Source organism: Patiria miniata, unplaced genomic scaffold (assembly GCF_015706575.1).
Source record: "Patiria miniata isolate m_02_andy unplaced genomic scaffold, ASM1570657v1 HiC_scaffold_6, whole genome shotgun sequence".
Lineage (NCBI taxonomy): Eukaryota > Metazoa > Echinodermata > Asteroidea > Valvatida > Asterinidae > Patiria > Patiria miniata.
This window is the reverse complement of record NW_024037073.1, coordinates 24,888,102-24,915,124: the sequence shown is the minus strand read 5'-3', so window position 1 is coordinate 24,915,124 and position 27,023 is coordinate 24,888,102. Positions and strand designations below refer to the sequence as shown.

At 40.6% G+C, this 27,023-nt stretch overlaps 1 protein-coding gene and 1 pseudogene across 3 annotated transcripts; one reads left to right on the top strand and one right to left on the bottom strand.

The window, feature by feature from the left end:
* Window positions 1–1,324: 1,324 nt before the first annotated feature.
* Window positions 1,325–7,893, bottom strand: LOC119742925 (annotated as a pseudogene).
* A 305-nt stretch (window positions 7,894–8,198) lies between these two features.
* Window positions 8,199–26,996, top strand: LOC119742926 (centromere/kinetochore protein zw10 homolog). Of its 3 annotated transcripts, XM_038219193.1 has the most exons (12): window positions 8,199–8,337; window positions 12,894–13,078; window positions 17,888–18,045; window positions 18,932–19,053; window positions 20,798–20,861; window positions 21,829–21,948; window positions 22,148–22,272; window positions 22,999–23,080; window positions 23,711–23,897; window positions 25,146–25,262; window positions 25,968–26,026; window positions 26,938–26,996. In XM_038219193.1, exons 4-9 carry the CDS (start codon window positions 19,034–19,036, stop codon window positions 23,822–23,824), a joined length of 525 nt encoding a protein of 174 aa, XP_038075121.1. In that variant the 5' UTR covers window positions 8,199–8,337; window positions 12,894–13,078; window positions 17,888–18,045; window positions 18,932–19,033; the 3' UTR covers window positions 23,825–23,897; window positions 25,146–25,262; window positions 25,968–26,026; window positions 26,938–26,996. The 3 variants fall into 3 exon arrangements, with proteins under 3 accessions (XP_038075121.1, XP_038075122.1, XP_038075120.1); XM_038219194.1 differs by lacking the exon at window positions 17,888–18,045; XM_038219192.1 differs by lacking the exons at window positions 17,888–18,045; window positions 18,932–19,053 and adding an exon at window positions 21,441–21,514 and having other exon boundaries at window positions 8,200–8,337.
* Window positions 26,997–27,023: the final 27 nt, after the last annotated feature.

Genomic DNA, 27,023 nt, shown 5'->3' with positions numbered 1-27,023 from the left:
ATTGGACTACTGACTCTAAATCTGAAGGTTGTGGGTTCAAATCCAGGGTGGGAATTTTATTTTTTAAAATTTTATTACTTTTTGGGTAAATTAAAACATTATAGTTAATTTCGTAACCTTTAACAAGTGTGAAATTAGGCTTAGTCCAATGGTATGGACTACCGACACGATATCTGAAGGTTGCGGGTTCAATTCCAGGGGGGGAATTTTAGATTTTAAAATTTTATTTCTTTTTGGGTAAATTTAAACTTGATAGTTAATTTCGTAAGCTGTAAAAAGTGTGAAATTATGCTAAGTCCAATGGTTTCGGACTGCTGACTCGAAATCTGAAGGTTCTTGGTTCAAATCCAGGAAGGGAATTAAAGATTTTAAAATTTTATTTCTTTTTGGGTTAATTGAAACTTTATAGTTAATTTTTTAACCAATAAAAACAGTGGAATTATGCTAAGTACAATGGTACGGACTGCTGACTTTAAATTTTAAGGTTGTGGGTTCAAATCCAGGGTGGAAATTTTAGATTTTAAAATTTTATTTCTTTTGGGTAAATTGAAACTTGATAGTTAATTCCGTAACCACTAAAACGCATGAAATTATGCTTAGTGCAGTGGTTCAGACTGCTGACTCTAAATCTAAAGGTTGCAGGTTCATTCCCACGCTGGGAATTTTAGATTTCAAAATTTTACTACTTTTTAGGTCAATTGAAACTTTACAGTTAATTTTGTAACCACAAAATAGTGTGAAGTTGTGCTTAATCAATTAATACGGACTGATGACCCTAAATCTGAACTTCTGAAGGTTGCTGGTTCAAGTCCCACAGTTGGAGTTTCAGATTTTAAAATTTTATTAATTTTGAGGTCAATTGAAATTTATATTTTTTTTAAGTTTGAAACCAGTCCACACTTCTAGTCTAGCAAAAGCCAAAAAGTAAAAAAGCAAATACTTTTAGCTTGAAGCAAAGAGTGAAAGCATTTGCTCTCGTTTTTATTCATGCAAGTAAAAGTTATGCTTAAAAATATGTAGTAAAAAAAAAAAGCAAATGCTAGTTTTTAAACATACGACCAAATGTTTCAATGTTAATCATAATTGCATCGTTTATGTTTCAGTAATAGATTTGAGGACCTACATGGATCTGTTTGGGCCTACAACGACGCCCATTCACTGAGCGGATTCGGGATTGCCCATCGAGAACTCGAAAAGATAGGAGAGACCAAGGCCAGTTGCTTTGGTAAAATTTTTCATTCAGGTAAGACAAACTTCCATGAAGACTCAACTCATTAGTTCAAGTCCCCCCCCCCCCAACTAAGCCCTAAGACAACACTGAGTGTACACTGTTTACAAAATATGTCCGGTTTTATTTAGTTAAGTGGCTTTCAGGCTATTAGTTCTCCCACATTTTAATGGTGGTCCCTCATTTGACATGTTGTCATCAAACGTTCTTTTGTCAAAGCCATCGGGGCAGAATATTTTTGGCATGCTGTTGGAAAGAACCAATTTTCAACTTTTGTTCTTGTGAAAATCCTGTTGCGTGACATCACAGCCTGTGTTGTGATGTGAATGAGTTCTACCTGATTGATAAACGTGACCCGACTCAGAGGTGGCATGTCTTGGTGACAGTCCCTCGCTTGTCAGTTGGTACAGAATGTCATTTGGTGACAAGTGAACGTCCTTATCCAAAGTCAAGGAGTCATGTCCCACAGTATCTCCGGGGTTATCCACGATGTTGCCGAGCGGCTCCGAATCCTCCTCAGACGTTATCGTCATGACGACTGTCTGCTCCATGTTCCCAAGGGTGCCCTCCGAGGACAACATCATGGCCATGTGTGAGATGTCCTGTGATTGGTCAGCCAGGTCTGGTACCAAGACTGTAGATTCAGCTGCAGATTCCTCGGGGGCTGATTCGGATAATGCGCAGGCCTGAGCGTACAGCCGTAGCTGTGCTAGATGGTGGTGCAGCAGCTGGGTGTGCTCCTCAGACATGTGTTGCAGTAACTCTTGCAAAATGGACTGGTTCTCGTTGTCGTTGGTCAGATGTTTCAAACTGGACGTGTGAATCATGGACAGCTGCTGCTTGAGTGACATGTTTGTGTTGGACAAATACTCAACCTGGAGGGCAAGACGGATGGGCAGAGAAATTATTTGTTTACAGATGGAATTTTAATAGACCAATCCATTAGGCTCTGCCCCATGATGTGTAACCAATCACAACCATGACAGCGCACACCAAAGTCTGACATTTATGCACTTCATGATGTGTGCAGTTGGAGCATGAATGCTTAAGAAGGCACATGTGTTGTTACCCAGTTATTTAGTGCAACTAGAGTTTGAGTGAAACCACGGATCCTCTACACAAGGATAAACGACACATCTGAGCTTGTGTACAAAATGTGTGCAACGGTTTGTCTGCATTTATCATAAGCAGCGTCAGCGCATAGAACAACGTAGAACGTGTAGAAAATGTAGAGCAATGACAACAACAGTGCACACCATGATCGCCCACAGCCATGACAGCTGGCATCCTGACAGAAATCTGACCACTGAAAGAACGCAGTCGCATTAGTGTGCCTGCATTAGTTCTGATCAAGGTATGTCCCCCCTCCCACTTTTGAGAAGCGATTGACGCCCTTGGTACCTGTTGCATGCAGGGAACAAGATCCAAACTCATTGTTAGACCAAGACCAGATGGAATGCCCACTCACCTTTGTACGAAGCCTTTCTATAGTGCCTTTCATTCTGTGCTCTGTCTGGGCCCACGTGGTCCGCTCCTCCTCAAGAGTCTTCTCCAGACTTTCCTTCTCCTGCAGCAGCAGCGACAAGTTGTGCTCTGTGTAGCAAGTCTCGTCCTCCAAATCCTCTTTGCTTCCTTCATCTGGTATTTCAATAAGGACAACTGTTTACGAGAGGGAAAGGTTGAGTAATTATCCTGGATAATGATTCCTGTAATAATGAAAGTCGGTCATCAAAAGGTCACTCCAGGTGTGGGCTACACAAAGAGGGGAAATGATGGGAGGAGTTTATGGAGTAGAAAGGTCGACATATATGTTGCGCTTGAATGGCACACCCTTTGCACCTTGTAATTTCAATTTGTAAAATCCACTGTCAATATTGGCCCTCATCCACCCCAACCCCCTAAAAAAATGCTGAACTTTTGGTTGTTGTTTTATTTATTTTATTGACCAAACAAGTGCAGGAGTGAAGACAACTGTATTAAACATGCTGTTGTCTACCCATTCCCTTCTTCCATATGGATTCACGATATATCAATTGAAAACAAAGTGGGGGGGGGGGGTGGGGCGGGGTAAGAGTTCTTTCTTGCATCAAATGCCTCCCCCTTGGCTTTTTGGTCAGCTTCTTCTAATTATCCTTCACTGCTGGTGGCAATATCCACCTTAACCTCTGCGTAGATGCTGAAGGATTCTTGGAGGGTCAGGGTTAATATTCTTACCATCTTACCTTCCCCATTGGCAGTGCTCTGGCTCGGATCATTGATGCAGGCATACTGGTACTCGATCTGCGGCTGCTGCCCATCAGTCTGCTCATAGCCCCGGGGATGATGTGTCTGTCTCCGATGGCTGCTGTGACTGGGGGACTATGAGGTGTGTTACCAGGCTGGTACTGTTGGGTGCTGGGTCAGTGTATGTGGTGAAGATCTGGTTGACATCCTGGGTAAAAATGGTGGAGTGAAGTGGTTGAGGATGATAAAATGAGACAAAACCTGCAGGGTTGCAAAAGATTCAATTTACACCGCAAATGTACAGGGAAAAATTAAAGTTCAAACTTAATTATTTTAAAAGACCCTAAGTGTTGGCATTTGATAAAATCCACCAAAATCCTTGTAAACCACCATACCTGCTCACAAGGTACATCAATTTCAACTGATTAAATTTATTTCATTGTTTTTTGTTTTTTTCATGCAGATTAAAGGGGACCATTACATTACAGCAACGGCATACTCAGTTGTCTTGAAACAGCACTGAAACTGCGAAGGTTAAAAAAATAAGTGCATTTTCAAACAGTTTAAGCCAAAAAGGTGTCTCTAATCATTCTCAAAAGAATAAATACTTGAGTCAAATGTTTGATTGTGAAATTTATTTCAGAGAGTCTTTAAAGCTATAAATAAGTCCCATGAGCTCCGGAATTCAAGCATCAGGAATTTACAACATTTTCTGAGTGAACCATGGTAGTTTACCCACCTGTGCCAATGTTTAATAGCTTATCACTGTTGATGCAGTTTAAAGGGAATAAAAGTATGCTTGGAAGGTCTTAATCACTCCGTTTAAAACCGCTTGGAGTCGAAGGCGATGGTATTTATCAGCACCCAGACTCCAAGCGGTCTTAAACTTAAATACCGACCAAGCACATATTTATTCCCATTCATAAATACCTATTCGGTCAAAAAAATCCAAACCTTTTGGTAAAAAACCTGATTTTGCTCAACAAGTTCACTTCATGTTTTTTTAACACCCCTCTTTAGCTAAATAATGGAGTGTCCAGCTCGCGAGTAAGATGTTAACAACTCCTTTTTTGGAGATTGGCACATGCGTCACACATACTGCGCGATGTCATGCAAAACGCACCTGGGGCGTTGCGTTGTGAATTTAGGACTATGAAATACTGACTCACTGGTAGCATTGCGCATGCCTACGTGAGGACCAATAAAATGGAAAGAGGCACTGGATTTCATAGGAGCCAAAATTTCAAGTGAGACTGGAAAAGAGTTGAAGACCAGCCAGCCATGTCCTTATCATCCGTTTAAGACCGGCCACATGGCGGCTTCTCGACCAATAGGAATGGATAAACTGCCATTGGTATTTATGAATTGTGGTTTACATGTATTGTACGTGCAGTCTGATGTGCCCACTGGGATAAAATGAAGTACATGATTGTAACATTGACCATGACATACTGTACCCGAGTAATAACTATCTGTATTGTGGTCTCTGGATTACGGAAGTGTTGCTGGTAGTGCTTCATAGCCTCGTCCCTCCTGCTGAACCCGTTGTGACAGTGGTAGCAGTGCCAGTGGGCACCCTTGAAGTATTTCTGCTCGTGAATGATGCCGTGGACGATGCAGGATCTACATCACCGCAATATTTTAAGACCTGGGGAGGGATACAGTAGAGGATTGGTTTGGCAATTTTGACAAAAGCTGACAGCTATATGCACTTTGACAAAACATGAACTGTGGATCTTTTTATATAGTTCTCTTGCTGTAACAGGCACAAGTAAGCTATTGACCTGAGTTAGGACTCTTGTTCAGGCAGGCCGGATGCAAAGTTTTTCCTGAGACACAGCCAGCGCTTGGGCATGGCCTGTGACAATTGAGTCTATCAAACACTGGTATCTGCTAAGAATAACCAGCCCAGGTATCTGTCAATTTCATAAAACTTCCACAAATGCCACTACCTTGTCCTGCTGTTCACTACCTTCAACTTATCTTAATTAACCCTAACCCTGCCACATGCAGCACAGTGCATCAGGTGGAAAAGTCTGGTGCACTTTGCTGCATTTCAGCTATCAACACCAGTGCAATAACAGCCAGTTCTGAAACAATGAGAGCTAATCCCATTGAACAATGCCTCAGTTGTATCCTGCTGCGTTCGAGGACCACAGACTCCGAGGCAATTTGGCCTTGAGACTTTTGACCTGATGGATCTTGCTGCACTCGGCAGGCTTGTCACTTAGACAAGTGTTGCATTCAACTCACATGGACCTTAAAAGTCATCTTGTAGCATGACTTGTGAAGAGAAAGTGAAAAACATTGTCCTTTGGCTTAACCTAAAACATATTTCTTGGGATCCAGTCACAAGTATGCGAGCGCTTGGTCTTGTTCCCAAATGCAAACTCACCCCCAAAGTTGATGCCTTTATCCACGTGCTTAACCCTGTAGTGCGCCTTGAGGAGAATCTCATCAGTGAAGAGACTGTCCTGGGAGCAGAATGGACAGTGCAGATGCGGAGCCTTCATCAAGGAGTGGCTACACTCCCTGTCTGTGCATTGTATGGGCGTCCAGTCTGCCTCAGCGCCTTTCATCCGCACTGATGGATGCGCCTACAGTTGCGAAAAAAAAACATGAGAAAAACTGTCAAGTAAACATGTGTGATGTAAAAAAAAATGTGAATGTATAAAACGGCTACGCCAATAAAATCAGTAGAAAATCTCATTTTCTACTCGAATCCAAATCTTCACAGCAGTTTTCAAAGTGGTAGTTCATAAAAACCAGGCATAAAACATTTAACAAAGAAACCACTCGCAGATGGGATCTCTTTTGAGGCGGTGGAAGAGGTTTTAGAAGGCTTTCTTGGGGAGCCAACAGTCACCTCGGAAAGAATGTTGCAACCTGACGCTATTTCAGCGGTTGTGTAAAAAGTCTATGGAGAGTCCAAAAAAATTTCAGTATTTCCTAACAAAATTGGAAATGTTTCTCAGTCCAAGATTCATGTTTTATCATTTTTCCAATGACTGACCTTCATTGAGATGATTTATGAGGGAAAAAGCAGCATCAGGTTGCAACATTCTTTCCGTCACCTCTGATGCTGAACCAACACGAGGAAGTGATGTAGAATAGTAGGGAGTACTGAGAACTACCCTAGCAGTCACTCCTAGAACTATGATGCTCCGCGAAGCAGAGCCTCATGGACAGAGAACCTCGCAAAATTGTTTGCTACTACAAAACACCAACTAAGTACAAAAACGTTCATCAAAACATAGACATTTTCCACAGAACCGCTGCACAATTTGCCCAAAAACTCCATACAATACCTCATGACATACGCACGTAAGTTGCGCCCTAACAAACATCGCTGGATTCTGTCGGTTTTTAGGCCAAAATGATGAAAAAATATGCCCTTTCCGCACTGAGCCAACCTGACTCTTGAAACGTGTAGGCAGATTTGATCGATTGATGATTTTCGGTTTGCTCGGAGCACGCCGCAAGCAAATGATACGCGCATGCGTACAAGTGCAAGTACCGTACCCCCCGCGGCGTGCTCCGAGCGAACCGAAAATCAGTGATCGATCATTATCTTTGTGCACGTTTCTAGTGTCAGGTTGGCTCAGTGCAAAAAGGGCACATATTTCGTCATTTTGGCCTAAAAACCGACAGAATCCACCAATGTTTGTTACTAGGTGCAACTTACATTACATGAGTATCCTCGACTCACCATAATTGAGGCAGATAACGCTTGCATTAAAACACGCGCGTGTTGTCCAACGCAAATTGAATGTGAGTGCATCAAAACATATCCTGGTCGTTTTTGTTGGACTGACAATATGTGATGGTCATTCATTCATTCATTCATTCATTCTTCATTATTTTTACCACATCTCATTTCATTATGTGACAAGGCATAAATACATACATGTAGTTTTGGGTATTATAAAGTTCGAGCTTGCTTTACAAAATATATTTATACACTTTGGGCGCATTATTTTCTAATTAGAGATGGTGGAAGGGGATCCCCAAAAAGCGGAGCTTGTCGAGTAGGGATCCCCTTTAACATAGATTAATACAAACATTTAATGAGAAACAAATGAAAAACAATTGAACGTATACATTTTAAATTGTCATGAGGGATTGTGCTGCAATTAACCATTTTGTGGGGTTCTGTGTCTATGCGGCTCCGCTCACGCGGAGCATCATAGTTCTAGGAGTAACCGAATACCGTAGCAGCAGCCATTCAATATTCATTGTGAAGTGTCCGGAAACTGGACAATTTCACATTTTGCTTTCTTAAAATTACTTTTGCGGCGAGGTGTCCAACTCCATCTAAAGAATATAAACAATTTTCCACAATCTCTTGGGTACCTACCACATAGATAGCCATTTTCAATAACTCCTCGTCTTGAATAATCACATAAATTCTGGGGGGGGGGGGAATTCAAGGGGAAAACCTCAAAAACATTGATCCCCCGATATCCCCATGTTCAGCGTAAACAGCGCCCTCCAGAAAAAAAAACAACAACAACATGGGTTTAAAGGGTTTTTGAAATTTCGATTCATTCCCAGATGCGGCTTTGTCTACTATAATTATCTGAAGATTATGAAATTTCCACGCAGCTACTCAGAAAGCGTCAGTTGTCAAATAAGAATAGACAAAAAGGTATTATTTGGCTTCCGTTCGTCTCGTTAAAAAAAAGAAGGATGCCAGTTCAATATATATATATGAACCTGAAGCAGTTGTGAACTGCGATGGAGGCCGATGTTTCGAAAGAGCTTGCATGCCCATCGAACGACACATGAGGGCAGCATTCAACAACATAAACATGCAACTGTACGGCGCTGTCTTCCGAGTGGCTGAAACTGTACCTGTTGTTACCTTTGCCACTTTCTTAATACAGGTTCGTCAGTTTACTAATTTTATTTAACCATTTAATAAATGGTAACATTAATTTGGTTGTTTATATTAGCTATTGGTGAAATCTGCATTATTGTATTTAGTGAAACGTACTGCAAGAAGTCGCCATAGACGTATGGTGGTGTACCCTAACGTGGCGCACTTCGAAGCATACCCAAATTTCCTCGTGTAGTGTTGCCAAACCTCTTTGTTGACAAACCTCAAATTCATGCAGTGAAATACTGGTACTTTTACCTTATTAATGCTTGCTGTTTAACCTCTGTGAACAATTTCGGTTTCATAAAATTTAAGCCGAAATTAAAAAACGGTGGCGTCCGGAAATTGGGCACAATTTGGCGGAGTGTTCCCTAACGTGGCGCACTTAAATAAATCTCGGGAAATTCCAAATTAACATTTAAGAATTTCTGAAAACTTGATAAATTCTGATAAATCATTATTATCTCTACTTACATACCCAGCCAGATGTTTGTCACAAAATTATTTTCTTATTTTTCGGGGCATTTTCAAAGGGTTCACTTTGCACTTGAAAATAAAATCGGAAAATCACGCCAAAATAAGTTTTTCTTTTAACTTTGTAGCGGGTAAATAAATTCGGAAATTGTGGTTTCTATCCAAAAAATCCGTTCAAAATTGCAAAACGGGTGTCATTATAATTGAGGAAAAACTGCTTTGATTGTAAAGGTGATTTTTGAGCAATAAAAAAAAAAAAATTTTGACTCCAATAATATGATCAAAACAAAACAGGGGCCCTACACTTCATGATCGCCGTAATATTTCCCTAAATGACCTAAGTATCAGCCATCAGAAAGTGATATTTTGTCCTAAAAAGTCTAAATTAGGAGTGCCAAATTTTGAATTTTTACCGAGAAAACACTTACAAATTTTCAGAGCAGTCCCATAGGGTTTGTGCACGGTGTGACAGTGTGACAAGTGATGGCCAGGTATGGGAATCTTTCCCAATTAACATCAAAGGAAAGATTCCCATAATATGGCCATCACTTGCCACCCTGTGCACAAACCCTATGAGACTGGTCTGAAAATGTTTAAGTGTTTTTCTCATTTAATACTTCAATATTTTCCTAGCTCTACTGAAAGGAACGCTGGAACTTCGGTACTCATTTTTCGTAAAAATTATTCACATTGCCAGGTTCATGGGCCGGTACGTATGGTAAACCTAGCCAACTGTGCAAACTGCAAAGTGACACGGTTCCTGTGCCGTGCTGACCGGCCAATGTGGCCGTCCGTACACGGTGACATTGTTGCAGTTTGCCATTTTTCAACGGCATTAGAGACTTACTTGCAAATATTACCGAACTGAATTTTTGCACTCGAAATGTATTTCCATACCAAACTGTGTATTTCTTGCTATTTTATTTTTGATTTTATGGATGATCCTGCGGTTTTCTGATGAACCATTGCGCTGCCCGAGAAACGATTGCTTGTCTGCAGTCCATCATGAATCGATGATGATGTCAATTCAAAAAGTCATAGTCAGTGATTTCGAAAGTTTACCTACATGTATGGCAAAAAGTCGGATTTAGTGATTTCAAAAGTTTACCTCTGGCAAAAAAAATAAAAATACCTTTAGGTTTCTTTAAGATAATGTAAACTTTTAGAATTGATCAAATTAGGTTTTGCCCTTCACCGACGTATAAACACTGTATACTCAGTCTGTTACCTCCCGAGTGAAAGTTGGGAAAAATCAAGCCGGTGGGACTCGAACCCACGATGTCCAGTGCTTTCTAGTGCAGATGTCTTACCACTCGACCACCAAGCTAACGGGATCTGTTGGCCGGTTCGATTTGAACTTTAGCAGCGGGTACCGCATTAACTATTTATTGCCAAATCACCCAGTATTGCTGTTCCAATGTGCAAGGAAACAGGTCATCTCGTACCTTGGGCAACTTGTACCTTGGACAACTCTTACATACATTTAATGTGACATCATTATGCCAACTCGTACCTTGGACAACTCGCACCTTCAATAAAGACGTCTCGTTCCATTACGTGTAAGTCAAGTCGTACTGAATCAATTAAAAGTACAGGCTGCTCTTTTAATATGTGTTTTAATTTTGGTTATTAGACTTCGCAAGAAAACGAATGCAGGAATTTCTTTGACAGTCACCATATGTGAAGATGAAATGGTTACCCTCTCCTATTCATCTCAACATTTATTTCCATATTTCAAAGAACATTCAGGTAACTGCACAAAAAGGTCAAGAAACGAATGTTTGTTAAAAAATATGAGATTAATGATTATGTAAAGACACAACTGAAAAAAAAGTAAATTTAGACAAAGTAAATCTTTAAATTTGCTTTCTCTTATTTTGTCTCTGTTTAATTCTTTGCTAAAGCTCGTTCTGGATGAGAACATCATAAGCTTTGAACTTGCTACATGTACCTTGGTACTGGTGCATGCAGAATGCGCATCGGGCACTGAAGCATTATAAAAAAAAGTTTCCAAATATTCTTGAAGTAATAACTAACACTTCTTGGCAGCAATAATCCTTCTGTTTACAAAAAAGGACCACCCACCCCCCCCCAAAAAAAAATGTACATGTACTTAAAGAAAACAAAATAAAAGTTTCCAAATATTATTTAAAGGTACAGTCCATCATTTGCATGGACTGTACTTTGTTCGTTTGAAGCAACAAACGTGCTCAAAATCTAAAGAAGGGTACTGAACAACTAACGTGATGAAGTTTCAGCTCAGCTTCAGCTGTACATTTCGAGTAAAACAACATTCTAGGATCTCGATTTCAAATCAAAAGATGCTGAATCTTGTTTTGAATTTGGCCTGAATTCAGTGTTGGAGACACGTTCTCACTGAGCTAATTGCAGCTATGCAATGTCACGCACTGATCTGACGAATTAAAGCAAGCGCGTGTGCGTCGTGTCAACACTTGCGCGCACTTCGCCAACTAACAAAAGACACTACTATAAATGAAAATTTCCAACCATGTGCCTTTAGACGCATCGTTGGAAAGGCCTTCTTTCATTGATTTCTTCCCAATGACAGCATGCCAGAAAGAATAATTTCACAGGGAGTTTAGTCCCCTTACTATCTTTCAACCAAGTAGTTATTCAACACTAAATATCGTTTTGGATAGCTGCAAATGATGGACTGTAACTTTAAATGATCACTTAAACTTCTTGGCAGCAATAACAGAATATTGAGTGCATATTATGTATATAGCCACGTTCATGGGTCTATATTAAACCATATCTTATTTTTCTTCTGAAAGCAACATTAGAATGTATACGTGTCATCAATAGCAGCCCCAATGCAGTATACAAGGTAGAAAAGCCACCAAAATCATACTGTTTTTCATATTTTAGTATAAAGCATAAATAATGAAATGTTTCTCCTGAAGAGAGTCAGAGCATACTGACCAGAACGTCGAGTTGATACATGTACCTCTGGTGCTTTTCAGAACCATTCTCTTAGTTTAGAAATTATTCTCCCATGGTGTTCCCGCAAACCTTTCATTATTTAGTATCTCCACCTTGCAAGGCCTCAACTCTTACTTATAAAGCATAGTTCTGTTTCAAGTCGACCAAATGCTTCATAAATGATTGCTGCATGGTGTGAAGTAAGTTTAATTTCATCTGGGTTTGGATAATAGGGGAAAAGGTGAAGTTTAGTATTTGCCAAATTTCACGGCCTCCGCCATTTTCGGACTGCTGGACAAAAACTAAATGTGCCTCCAGCTCTACATGTCAAATTCGTGATGAGCATTGGAGCTGGAGTTTCTCATCTCCATCTTGTATTGCAAGTTTTCAATACCTTAATATTTGGCACTCTCATAGACAGTATTGAGAGTCCCAAATGTTTGGACTAGAGTTTCTTAAGCTAGAGCTGGGGGAACAACTATTGGAAAGAGTTCCACACCTGGACATCACTTGACACCCGGTGCACAAACCCTAAGAGACTGGTCTGAAAATTTTGAAGTGTTTTCTTCGTAAACGTTTCAATATTTTCCCTGCTAAATTTGACTTTTAAACATGTTATCCGTTTCTGATGGCTGATACATGTAGGTCACTGTGGGGAAATATTAGTGATGTGCATGCAATATGTACATGTATGGAATTCTTCCCCAACTATTTTTTCCCCAGCAGTCAGAAAATGACGGAGGCCATGAAATATTGCCTGAAATTGTCCTTTTCCCCGATTATCCAAACCTAGTTGAGATTAAACTCACCTAAATACCATGCAGCAGTCATCACAAAGCAAAGGATCGACTGGAAACAGAACTACGCTGGCTAAAATATGGGGAAACAATGATGATTTTGGTGGCTTTTCATATAGAACCGTCGCGTCGCAGCCGTGTTATGGCGACATTTACAGCTCGCATCTCATACTGGTATGGTATCCACATATACATCGCACTGCATAGAGACATGTACACGATATGGTTACCATACTATTTTCAGGTGCACGTTGTGATTTCAAATTTCCACCCCTTTCCCTAGATATCCCACTGGTCATGGCTTGCAATAGTATACAACTGCTTTATGTCAGTTTCTTTATATTTCCAGTGTGTTTTTGGTCCAACGTAATAACACCAAAATGGATGAGAAGCAGGGACCAACTTCTGATGATGTCCCAACTGGGGAGGTAACGTCAACCACAGTTACAGAGGGTGATGTTGTCAAGAAGCCAACAGATGCGGCCATCACTATGGATGCTATTCCCAATGAAGATGAGGAGGACAAATCCAAAGGTGACTTGTTATTCTTTTACTTGGTGAAGACGTTTGCTCCATTCATGTGATTTTGTCCATTCTTGCTTATTGGAAACTTAATACTTTAACCCAGTGAAATTAATTTTGCTGCAAGATAGTTTTGTTGCTTTCCAGGTAATTTTTATAAATTGGGGGAATGAGGGTTCAATTTCATAAAAAAAATTGCACCTTTACTTGGTACCCATACTTGGTGGTTATCCTGAATACTCCACGTGGAAGTCTAGCAAGGAGGCCTTGGGGAAGTGGAACTAAATTAAATCCTTAAAGGTGTTGTGGTTTGGGGCGTCTGTGGTGTCTTGAGGGAGCTTGTTCCATTTCCGGATAGTTCGGGGTAGGAATGACTGCATATAGATGTCTGTCCTTGCTGCAATTTCTGTCAACTGGTGGTTGTGAATTCTACGAGCCGGTGCTGGTTTGGGGACTATGGATGATGAGTTAATGTGAACTATGTTGTGTATTATTTTAGTAGGTAAGTAGGTAAGTTGGTTAACTTTCCTTCTCTCTTCCAGTGAAGACCAGCCTAGGGTTGTCAACATGTCAGTCACACTGCTCAGTCTGGAATAATCTCGCATTACGAAACGAGCAGCCCTCATCAGTTGCACTTTTTCCAGGGATGTTATGTTCTTAGCTATGTGAGGGTTCCAAGCAATGCTGCCATATTCTAGGTGTGGTCTCACTACTGCTAAGTACAGCTTTTTTTTGACAGATCTGGATGCAGAATGAAAATTTATTTTGATGAAGTTCAATATACGACTTGCTTTGGAAGTGGCATGTGCTGTTTGGTGATTCCAACTTGGGTTATTCTGAATGATTATTCCCAAATATGTGATGTTGGTTTTCTCTACGAGGTTGGATCCTAACATGGTGTAGTTAGTTTTGCCGGGGGCCCGCTTCCCGGAGATTCGCATGATGTTACATTTGCTGGAATTAAATTTCATTCCCCAGGTTTGCGCCCAGTGAGCCAAGTTGTCCAGGTCTTTTTGGAACATCGGTTCATCAGTTGATGAGCAGATCTTCCGATATAACAGGCAGTCGTTAGCGAAAAGGCGAGTTGTGCCAGTCACTGATTTGCTAATGTCATCGATGAAAAGTAAAAACCGATGGGGGCCAAGCACGGTGCCTTGTGGTACGCCACTGTCGACACTTTGCCATTTCAAAGATTTTCCATTTACCACAACTCATTGTGACCTGTTGGTTAAGAATTCCCTGATCCACCTTTTTGTGTTTTTCCCCTGACCCCGTAGTAGTCTAATGTTTGGACCAGTTTTTGATGAGAAACTACATGTATGTCGAATGCTTTGGAGAAGTCAAGTACTGCCATGTCTGTGGTGATTTGATTATTGTAATTGTAGGAGATGTCATCCAAAGTTGTTACGAGTTGGGATTTGCAGGACAGGCCTTTACGAAAAGCATGTTGGTTTTCGTTCAGGATGTCGTGTTCCTGGAGGTGTTTCATTTATTGGCTATCAATGATGTGCTCTAATAACTTAAAGCAAACAGAGGTCAACGACACAGGTCTGTAGTTTGCCGGGTCTGCACGAGAGCCTTTCTTAAAAATGGGTGTTACGTTGGCTTCCTTCCAGTCAGATGGTAGAGAACCCAGGTCAAGTGATTGTTGGAATATGAATGCGAGTACTGGGGCAACTTCATTGGCAGCTAGTTTCAAGTTGAGCGACGTCAGTAACTTGAGGACTCCGCTAACAGACACGGTGATGTTTTGTCAAGTCTGGGTAGGGACTCGGTGGTAGAACTGGCTGCACATCGGTGTCATCCCTGCTGAAAACACTACAGAATTGGTCTTGTAGGGTTTCAGCTTTTTCTTGGTCAGATGTGATATTTTTCCCGTTGAGTTTTAGAACCTGAACCCCTGTGTTGTCTTTACGAGTGCTGTTTACGTAGCGCCAACATTTCTGGGGGTTACCTGTAGATGTAGTTTCTTGTAAATGTGTGCGTTTAGCCCTTCGGATTTTGCTGTTCACTTGCTTTTGGGTCATTCCACCGGGTTGGGAAGCAGTGCATGTTACATCCATATATTTGGTTATATTATTAACAGTATCAATGCATTCTAAACAATTGCTCAATTTAATATTTGTCTTAAGTTGTTTCAATACTTGAGAAAGTTTGAAATCATTTGAAAGTACTTTGACAAAAATATGAGCAAAAATGTATTAATTCGGATGTAACATTGACACCGTGTCAATGTTACTTCCAAATATTCCTTTTTGCCATTTTTTACACGTATGTAAAATATTACCCAAACTGACATTGCATATTTACAACTGGACACCCAAGCACCAAGAAAAGCTTTTGTTTTGGTATAGTCAGGGTTCAAATATAGCAGAAACAATACCTCTAGTGTGGATGTAACGGTGTAAAAATCACTCAATGGAAGTGTGACATTGGGTTTTACACCGTGTCAATGTTACATCCACACAACTAAGCTATCATTTCTGCTCCATTTGATACCTGACTACCGTAACAAAAGCTTTTGTGTTGCATGTATAGTAAGAAGTTAGCAAAGTGAATTTGTGTGATGTTTCGCAGAAATTAAAAAAGAGGTACAAATGTCACATTTGGATGTAACACTTACACGGTGTCAATGTTACATCCAAAATGACATTTTTTGCTCATATTTTTGGCCAAATACATTGAAATGATTTCAAACTTTCTGCAGTCGTGAAACACCCAACAACAAATATTATGTAGAGCAACTGCTAGCAAGGCATTTATGCTTTTGTTAATATGGTCATATGTCACACATTGTTCCCCAACCCGGTGGAATGACCCTTTGCAAAAGTTTGAATGTAGACCGCTTGTTACTGCCTTCACATACATGTAGCTGCGCTCTTTCTTCCTGCAGCAACAGATTAGGACAGTAGTGAGCCATGAGGGTCTAGAATGTCCATGGACTGGTTTTTGTGGTACTAATTCGTTAGTTTTCAGCCTGTCCCTAAAAATACTCCAATTTGCCTCAACTGTTCTGGTTTCTGGAGATGACTGCATGAATTCGGTCTTAAGCTCGAGGACGTCATTCATCCACGTCATTCCACTTGAAGATAGTCCTAGGGGGCTTGACAGAGCGAGGTGTGGTGATGTTTATGTCAGCTAACACTGTTGCGTGATCGCTAATCCCGGAGTTGCTGTAAACATTACAAACCAGAGTTGAACATGTGGTGAAGAGCAAATCTAAGATGTTATCTGTTCCTGTAACTGGGTCTCTCCTTGTAGTAAAATTTGCCTTTTGTTGGAGATTGTAGTCATCTGCGATGTTGATAATTTTGGATTGAATACCGTATGTACCAGTCCTTGAGTTCCAAAGCATGCCCAGGATGTTGAAGTCTCCTCCAAGAATGATGAATGGGGAGTTTACGAAAGTCCAAGTGCGGACAGTGGTCACATTTGACCATTTCTCATTTGACCATCGTCTCGGTAAAACCTTAAAAAAAAAGTCCAGTGTGGACACGGCTTAAGATGGAATTTTGCGTCGGGGTGATGTAAATCAAATTGGGTTTTGCCCTTCACCGACTATCCATCTTATGAATAGTTAATGCAGTACCCGCTGCTATGTACATCAGATTTGAACCAACCAGCTCGGTGGTCGAGTGGTAAGATGTCTGCACTAGAAAGCAGGAGGTCGTGGGTTCGAGTCCCACCCGAGTGATTTTTTTCCAACTTTCACTCGGGAGGTACCACACTGAGTATACAGTGTTTATACATCGGTGAAGGCCAAAACCTAATTTGATTCATTCTTTTGTTGATTAATACAAAGCCCATTAAAAAAGGCAAATAAAAATATCAAAATATTATAAGGCATCAATAAAGTACATGTATCAAAAAAGCATACTAGTTCAAATACCAGAATGGTGATAGTACATAGCATTATTTGTGCTTGGCAGTTTTGAATTACGCACACAAAAACAGCAGCTTGTAGAAATTGGTCATTTTTGGGAACCGTCCAAATTAAGATATTTATATATAGGTTTATCTCTAACTTTACAAAGAGGCTCATATTTTAAAGGGAATATACATCATTTGCTTTTGCTGTAATTTTCAGAAATGGATGGAATTGGGGGGTTGCAAATATATAGCAAATATAGTTACACTGACTTTTTTGAGGTTTTGGGTTCAAAAATGCTATAAAAACCAAGAAAAACAATCATTTTCCTGTAGTCTGGTTCCCTGACTCCATTTAAGAAGAAACAGAGCAGTTTACATACATTGGGGAATTGTAAGGTCAGGGAACCAGTCTAGCTGGCTTGTACCCGTTCATAGGTGTGTAATCGATTGCAAACAAGTGCGATGGTCAATTGGGGCCAGTATTTGAAAAAAGCCAGTTGTTTCCAACGCTGGTCGGTCGATCAGCGTTGGAAATTGATACAAAAATACCACTTTTCTTGAAAATGACAGTATACCAGGTGCCATGATTTTACAGGATGCTTTACACTGTCATTCACTAACAGTCCAGCAAGGTATTTCAAAATGATTTGGTAATTTTATTTTTTGATGTTTGCAAATGTTGTATTTTCCCTTTAAAGCATTAATTTTTTTTCAGGTACTGTGTACAATTGTTGTACATCTCTATTAACAGTATTCAACTTTGGGATGTTTTTTATTCAAAATTTGCAATTCATTGATCTGTTTGTCATTGTGAACTGATTTTGTTGTGCAGTGTCTCACTTGAAAACTCATAATTAAACTTGCAAATATCTCATGCTTAAAAAAAATCAAAGTAAATTTATTTTCTCTGTTCGGAGTTGGTTTTTTAGTTTGTTCGTTTTTGTCTATCAGGTCTTGACCCACAAGATAACTATTCTACCAGCACCTTCGACGTACCAGTGACTGGCGCTGCCATAACGGATCCTTATCACTATCTGACACATCAGCACTTCACCTCAGAGATCTTCAAGATTGAGATCCAAAACCTCCCAAGACATTTTGGATTTGTGGTGAGTTTGCTCTCTAAGCATTCAACTCTCGATAATGATATACAGTTTGTGCTCTATTAAGAGTTCACGATGTTCTCCATGGTGAAGATTTCTCAGGGTCTTTATGTAATTTTGTATAACAGAATTTAAAGGCAATTGGATGAATTTCACTAAAGCCTGGAAATATCCTAGCCTCATGTCTATATGAAAGTAATGGTAAACTGCATGTAGAAAGTTTTGATGGTGGGTGATATTAGTTGGTCGTGAGTGAGAGCTCCCTCTTGCGGGGGTTATCGCTGCGGGGTTTATCGCGTATCAAACCATAATAACGTCTAGCCCCTAGACTAGGTATGTGGGGCTGTCTGATGAGATAGGCATTGGTGTCTGTGGTTATCACTTATTGCACCATTGGTAAAAACCTAGCCTATTCTATGGCCACACACTGGAGTAATCTCTGTGCTAAGGGCCATACAAATGTGAGCTCAGCAAGTTGGTAAAATGATGCATTTTTTTCATGGAAATATTTTGGCCTGATATTTGGCATAGGGGTTCTTTTTACCCAAGCGTCCCACTTTGTGCCGAAACCTCATATGGTTCAATACTTTGAGGTGTCCACTGGAACGTAAATTGTCAAACAATTGGCCATGCACAGCGGCCAATTCAAGATCAACACACAGTCTGGCCTGTATGACTTCACAGACTTTTGTGTGTGTGCAAAAGCAGAACGTTACCCGGAGGTGAGTGGAGGCAATTTTGACCTTTTAACCCTAGAAAATCCATCAGCCGTGCCTGTGCATAAAAACAGCCAGTGCGTCTTATCACGTCCTCTGATGCAAACTGGTTAAGATGTTACTTTTTATTGTCAAAAGAAGTCAATTTGGTATCTTTATTTTTTGTTGGTATTCAGGGAGACATCAGTTCCCAGCTCAACAGCTCCACCAGTGATCTTCCTGACCTCACCAGACAGTTTTTTTGTGGTCTGTTTCAAGTCGATCATTAGGCTCTGTGAATGACTGCTGAATCTACGAGGTAGTTAAATGAAATCTGAGTTGGGATATTAGAGGTGAAAATGAACAATTTTTGAGAGGACATTTTTTTAGGGTCTCTTGCTACCACACTCCAGCGTTACATGTGAATGAATATTATGAGCATGTCAGCTGGAGTTACTCAAGCTAAGTTCTAGGTTCTGTAACTTAGCTTGAGTAACTTCAGCTCTAATGCTTTCGCATTAGAGCTGGAGTTGAATGTCAGGCAAGTCGACCGTTGAGACAACTCGACTCGGGACAAGTCGACCGTTGAGACAACTCGACCCTTGAGACAAGTCGCCTGGTTTGACAACTCGACTCGGGACAACTCGACCGTTGAGAATGCTCGACTCAATGGAAATGTATACACATGGAGCGGAAAAAGTTGCATAAATCTGTGGCAGGACCCGGGCACTGCACGGGCATACTCGATGCACAGAGGGCGCTCCGATCCGGTGGCCCGCGAGGACCGGGCCCGGCCCGGCACGCGGGCACGTCAACCGGCGCGGCAAGTGGACTTACAGGCCCGGCAAAAACGATGTCACCGTGCACGGTACGGCCACGTTGACCGGGGATGTGCGCGGCCCAGAAAAACAGACGATGTGCACGGACAATCACGCTGCGCTATATCAGCTTTTTTTTATTTTACATGCAACAAAAAAAATCATGTGTCATAACTCCCAAACGGCGATCAGTCGCCGTCAAAATCCCCGGTACTATCCCCAAAACTAGGCCCCAAAACAAGTGAGTCGAGTTGTCTCAACGGTCTACTTGTCTGACCCCCCTGGAGTCACAACTAATTTAAAAGTACCGGGTCGTAAGAGTCCCGAAATCCCGGACTCTGTATCCCCAGTGCATTACAAAAATGGTCCATTTTCCCTATATTATCCCGACCCAGATTCCATAGTTCATACCTCATACGATGCAACAGGCATTTACGAAGCTTGTAATCGACTTCAAACAGAACAATGAAGACTAAAATATGAAATTTTTCAATGATTTTGGTGGCAATTCTCGAGAAACCATGAGAAAAGTTGCGCGGCACTATTCTGCCGACCGCCGTTGACCCCCCCAAAAAACACAACTTCGGCAAATAAAAACATCAGATTTACCTCAAAACAGCCTTCAAATTACTAGATACGCCACCTGAGGTACAAGGAGAGATCGATGATTAAAATCAAGGTGCTGAAGTTTGCTTACGAGTCGGATAAAAAGTGAAATTTCCCGTTCAATTCCGTGAGCTCCCCTCGCGATCTATTTAATTTGTGTATTTGTGATTTAATTTGTGTATTTGTGTAAGTCGGCAAAATGACGACTTGTAGCAGAAGCCAACATTCGCGTAAGTCGTCACAAATTCTCTGATCCCGAGAGTGCCGTCTTAGCTGGAGTTTATTGTAGGATCCAAAACCTGAAATTTTCGGGGATTTCAGGACCTAGTGCCCCTTTAAAGTTTATTTTATTGGAATATTATTTGAAAATCTTAAATGGAAAATTTTGTTCTAGAAAAAATTGTTCTAGAAATTAAAACACTGAAAATCGAACCGGGAGGTTTTCAGTGATGGAATTGTGCCAATTTGGTAGAAACAATCAAATTCACTTGTGATTTTGTGGTGTATATGAATAAAAAAAGAAAGAAGTCTGCACATTTAATGCTGTGTAGTGAATATTCATGTTTGAAAATGTATTTACAGAAATAGTGTATGATAATATTTGTTAATTTGTTTATTTTATCATATTCACCATTTTAGCTCAATGAATACAAAGCTGTCATCACGGCTACCGAGGTATTTGAAGCTTCTCTACGGAAAACAGGTCAGTCAGCAGTTACACAGCAAACCAAAACAAATAATCATACAGAATATTTATATAATATTGGATGGCTTTGAGGTGGATACAAGAATATATTGCATGAGCTATGACAATATTGCACGAGTCGAAGACAATATATTCTTGTATCCCCCCCCCCCCAAAAGCCATCCAATATTATTATTTTTTATATCGAGCTGACTTAATTCGCTAGAAATACAATTCAAGACACTGTCTTTATTTCTCCTTTTTCGTCAAACTATTTGAAGCTGCCATTGTAATTGTTGACAACAGTGCACGTATATCTGGCCTGCTGCGCGCTGCATGCTTGCTGCGTGGGCGTCTTTGTTCAACGGTACCGCGCACTACGCTCTGTTGAGTGGTTGACAACTGTGAGTTTCCAGCGAAAATGCCTGGATGAGGGCGCGCCGGAGAATTTCCAAATGATTGCTATCTTGGTTCGTTTCACAAAAGCATACAATACGCTGATTTATTTTTGACCGCTGGAAGCCTCATATAAATAATAAAATGAAACACTGCCTTGAAGCTAAATATTTGAAATAGCAGAGAATTTCTCTTATTCAGGGTTTATTGCAGAAACTGCTTCTCCACTGCTGACCTACGCCAGAGATGTCAATGTCCACTGTGCTAACAAAAAGGTGAATTATTTTTCTCAATATGTTGTGGCAACATTTCTTTAATAGCAACATTCAGTTTGTTTGGACTTGTGACTAGACTTGTGACTGGACTTGTGAAAGGACTTGTGAAAGGACTTGTGATTTTCTCGTGATTGAACTCGTGATTTACATGTGACTGGACTTGTGATTTATTTGTGACTGGACTTGTGATTTACTTGTGACTGGACTTGTCATTTACTTGTGACTGGACTTGTGATTTACTTGTGACTGGACTTGTGATGTACTTGACTACATCCCTGACATTGTTTATGTTTGGTTTATTTCATTTTTGCAAGTGTCAAGAGCTGATAGTTGAAGCCCGCAAGCTGATGAAGAGAGAGCTGCACAATACAAAGAGAGTCGGTACAATGAAGGTTGACAACAAGAACCTCAAAGATCAAAAACAAGATGCCAAGGTTAGAATTTGTTGGAAATTGTGCGCTTCAAGACTAAACTGGATTTGATTTTGTCATTCTAATCAGCCTTTAAGAGTTCTTGCAAGTTTAAAACATTAATTGAAATATTTATTGTTGAAATGTGTTGAATGAACTTATCGTATTAAATATAAAATTTCACTTGAGGACACTTGCAATGCATATTTTTTACTTCTTTCAGGACAAGTGCCACGTCAGCGAGGGTATCTTTGCACTGCCTGAGTGTGCAGTCAGTGAAAGCATAGAGTGTCTTGTTAATCTAGCCTACCAGACATTACAAGAAGCTGGTAGTAACACACCACAATGGTGAGTTGGACATAGATTAATTTGGGGGGCTAATCATCCTTACTCGCAGCAGAAGCTGAATTGTGAAGGATGCGGCTACAACGTGGTCGAGCCAAAGGCATGTTATGTACAAGCGCCTCAAGCAGCCATCGTATGACCCTCGTGGCACAGGAGAGAGTTAATGAACAACTCTACTCACATATTACCCGATCCGGGAATCGAACCCAGGCCACAGCAGTGAGAGGCAAGTGCTTCACGCACTGCGCCACCCATGCCAACTGCCTGATGTGATGTGTTTATGCTATTCTCACCATAGTAAACTAAAGTCTGTCGTGAGCCAATATGGTCCATCGGGCCAGCCGTTATCTATGGTTTCCTTGGTATGAAATGATTCAATATTTCTACTCCCCCTGGATGGGATGCTAGCCCATCGCAGGTTACTCCCCAGCTGATGCTAGTACCCATTTACATCCTGGGTGGAGAGAGGCAAGTGGGGGTAAAGTGGCTTGCCCAAGGACACAGCATATGGCCAGCAGCTGGATTCAAACCTCTGAGCCTCTGATCAAGAGTCACGAACCCAAACCACTTTGCCACACTCCCCTGTGTTGGAAATTGTCCCATATCATGTGAAAAAGCAAGAGTGCCTTTTTTTCCATGCAAATTGAAATGTGTGGAACATTTTATAGGTCAGTGTACACAATATTCAACTAAAGGATTCCTGAAAATGTCTTATTTTTATGTTTGCAGTGCCATCCAACTGTTCTACACAGTGCGAAACATGTTTGAGATATTTTGCGATGTCGTACCCACATACCACAGAGATAGTCTGGTGAGTCAACTTCTGGACTTTTTCGAACAGTCATCTGGTATTTCACTGCCGTCTGCTTGTTGAGCCAAAAAAAAAATGCACAGAAGCAAATGTTTCCATGTACCTTTAACAGGCATGCAACTGGGAATTTTGAAAAGAACGAGGAAATTCCAAACCACACATGACTTTGTTCAGTGTTTTTCAATTTGTAATGGCATTATTATAATTATAATTATTCATGAGAAGTAAATAACGAGGAAATCAGTGGATCCAAGGAAAAATTGCATGCCTGCTTTAACCAGTTTGCCCAAGAGGCCGTGTATACACGCAAAAGTTTTGGGTACTCCGAACCGATGACAGATAAACACGCAGGGAGAGAGTCCGGAAATATCTGTCAGTGACCCACTCGCAGCAAGCGAGGCTGGAAATATGAGTGTGCTGCCCGAGGGTGATGGCTTCAACCGGCCTGGCTTGAGGTCGAGTGAAAATATATCCCACGCCTCGTTCCGTTCTTGTCAAAATAATCCCAGCGTGAACAGGTTAAAGGAAGGATGAAATCAACAACCAAAGTAATGTTGATATTGTCTTAACATTTCTTTTACAGAAATCTTAAATTCTTTATTATTTTTGCAAATTTTTCTCGTGAAACAGCAAAAGCTATCTCTGGAGTGCGCACTCCACCACAACAACTGCATGTACATCGTCCCATCACCTGCTGACGCTGGGCCATCAGTATCGTCAATCCTTACCCCCGCCCCTCTGTGACGGCACATCCACATTTGTCGACCTCATCCCTGTCTTCAGGAAGCTGGCATCCGAATGTTTCTTGGTTCAAATGGTAAGAAACAGCAGCCTATGTTTTCTCATTTATACCCAGTCACCACAGCTTCCAGGCAGTCGATTTCTACTGTACCTCCTGATATGTCAGTAGAACTTAACTTCATCACCGAGTTTATTTTATTTGCGTAGAACTGTTATCCCCTTGTGAACCCTAACCCTGTCAGATGCAACACAGTGCATCAGGTGCAAACATCTGTGGGACATTGGTGCACTGAGCCTTCAAAACCAGTGCAAAAACAGCCAATTCTGAAATGCCACAGTTGTATCCTGGTGCAGTTGGTGACCACAGACTCTGAGGCAGTTTAGCCTCAGAAGCGTAAGCAGAAGTCAAACCTTTTATTAATCTCCATTTAGTTAACTTTGTAAAATCGTAGTGGCTATTGTTACGACAGCCGTAATGCGATTTTCAAATACTATCGTTACGGAATTTGAAAAAAAAAATGTTATAGAGATCTTAAGTTTCAGGTTTAAATCAAATTTTTCTTTTTATTTAAGTAGATTTCATTTTCTTTCTTGAAAATTGGAGGATTTGTGGAAATAGGGAAATAAAGTCATAGAACCATTTTGTCGATTCCAACAGCCAAAGATTGTGACGTTGAATACTGGATTGACCTATCGCCGTTTGCAAGTTAGCCACGCTCCTTCACAACCCTACAGAATTTGTGTACACTAAGTATTATTGTCTCAGATTTTGCGCGTTCCTCATCCATCAGTATATCATGTAATTGGACAATATTTCACAAGCTGCGTTGATGCGATTCTACCACAAAAGGTCAACTATGTCAGGAAACCAGACAGTTTTGTAACGATAGCAGTTGAAAGTCATGTTACGTCTGTCGTAACGATAAAGTGTTTCACGGTAATATGCGCCATCTTCCCCGCTGGGCAATTTTACACGCGTTCTGTGTACACATCGTCATTGGAAAGTTTTGGCGCTTCCAAGTCATCATGCGTTCAATCCAAAGTGCACCCGCGTCTAGCAACGTGTGTTCTTTGTGCCCCACGAATAAGATAGCGCACATTACCATGAAACACCTTATTGCCATGGCGTTATTATTTCATATGCCCTCTCCTAAAACAAATTCTTTTGAATGGATATACAAGTATGGCTTAGTTCCACCCCACTTAAATACAGAACTGGTACAATTGAATTTTCTGCATCAAATTTCAAACTTGGTAATAGGCCTAGTAAATGGATTTCATAGGTTTAGCCCTAGGTGAATAAATTATTATTTTATTTCCTCAGAAAATGATGTTGACTTAACTCAGTCCAACTTGAATCTGGCTGGCGGTCGGTCCTCTGGCTGTAACATGGATCTGAAACTACATAACCAGCTGAGTAAATACATGTACCTAGCCCCAGGTAGACAAATATTTGCATTTTTTCACCTTTGCAGATTTGTCCTTTACCTACATTTACTTGCAGAATCCAAAACAACAATTTCAGTGACATTTGTGCATAAGCTTGTTTTACGTATACACACCTTGTGTTCAACTTGAAGTACTTTTACTGTTAATTTGCGCCAATTTCATGGGGCAAAAAGAGCACGCGTGCTTGAGTAATGCACATCCATCGAAAACTTTTGCGCTTCCAAGTCATCATGCATTCAGCAACATGTATTCGTTTTGTCCCGTGATTGATGCAACTTGCATAAAGGTGATATACCAAATGCTCTTAATAATTAGAGTTTTTTTCTCCTTACCAATTTTAAATTGTTTTGTTTTGTAACCAAAAGTATTTTATTCTGATTTTAGGCATCTCAACTCACTGAATAAGGGCTTTCATTTTGGGCACAAGAACCGGCTTTGCGAGAGCAGAATTATTGTCTGACGGCCGATAATTCAATTTTTGGAAAGAAATCATTCAATATCTATAAACGTATGTGGATTTTTTTCAGTCGATGTCACAAAAAGTGAATTAAAAAAAAACCAATCTATTTGTCGAGGTAAACTCAAAAGTAGCACGGGAAACACGTCTTTAAACAAATTCTATGAAAATGCCCCATTTCAAATCTGTGCATCTTTGATGGCATAATTGAAAATTTTGCATTTTTACTTAATCTTGCAGAATTTGACGTCAGTATAGATGATAATGGGGAAATCGTCAACATTCTTAATGTCATCAAGGTAAGAATGAAATCTTGACATTCCAGTTAGTTTCAACCTCGTGTCAAAAAACCATGTCCTACTTTTGACCCTAAATAACTCTGTTGTTTACCAATGAAGTTAAACCGAAATTTCAGATCATGTAAACAAGGCATAACATTTTATGGAGTGAGTTTCATCAGCTTTGTGCAAGAGGGGGAGATTTGAACTCCATACGAAAAAAATACTCACTTAAAAAGACTCCCTAAAAAAGACCTAAAAAACAAAACAAAGACAAATTAGAAGCATTTAACCTGCCGGTAGACATAGACGCGTAAACGTTCACAGGTCCTAGGCCTAGCCTTCCAATGCATTGCCTACTGAAAAAACGGCACTAGACTTTGTTGACAAGACAATTTGACGGAGTGATGTGTCCAGGTATGGGAATCTTTCTGGGGTATTCTTTTTATTGCTTTGCATACATTGTTGGGTAAGACTTAAGTCTTTTTATAGCTCAATAATACTTCACTTTAGCCCCACTAGTGTGGCCGCGGTATGCTGCGCTGAACCTCTGGCCACACACCGTGGTACCGCACACTACTGAGGGCGTTTTCATCAAAATGACGGTCCGTTTCTTACATATGGTTGTATTCTATGATGTCTCATCTATCACTTCTGGGATACTTAGGTGTAATGATGTTCAATTTTCCGAGATATTCTTGAATCTTTCTGGAGCCCATATGCACTCGTGAAACGTCTGGTGATGGCAGCCATTTTGAATGTGACAAGAGATGACCTCAAGCTGTGACGTCGCGTTTATGCAAATTGCTTGTCGAACGAGGGCGCGAGTTGCAAATGCGACGGCTGTTTCCTGTACCATGCATTTATCGTCTGGGGCCACGTGCACTGATCTGAGTGAAATGTTTATTGATTTCATTTTATTTCATTAACAGCTTTGAGAACGGAGTTGAGGCCAGACAGACAGGGGGCATAGGATTGGACTGCATATTTGCTCTGAGGTAATTTTATCTAATTCATT

Bases quoted from the DNA above. Each gene is read 5' to 3' on its own strand.
- LOC119742926 (XM_038219192.1), top strand. From the start codon at position 13,001: ATGTTGTCAAGAAGCCAACAGATGCGGCCATCACTATGGATGCTATTC. The intron at 13,079-20,797 runs GTGACTTGTTAT...TCACCATTTTAG, and splicing joins TGAGGAGGACAAATCCAAAG to CTCAATGAATACAAAGCTGT. The intron at 21,515-21,828 runs GTGAATTATTTT...CATTTTTGCAAG, and splicing joins TCCACTGTGCTAACAAAAAG to TGTCAAGAGCTGATAGTTGA.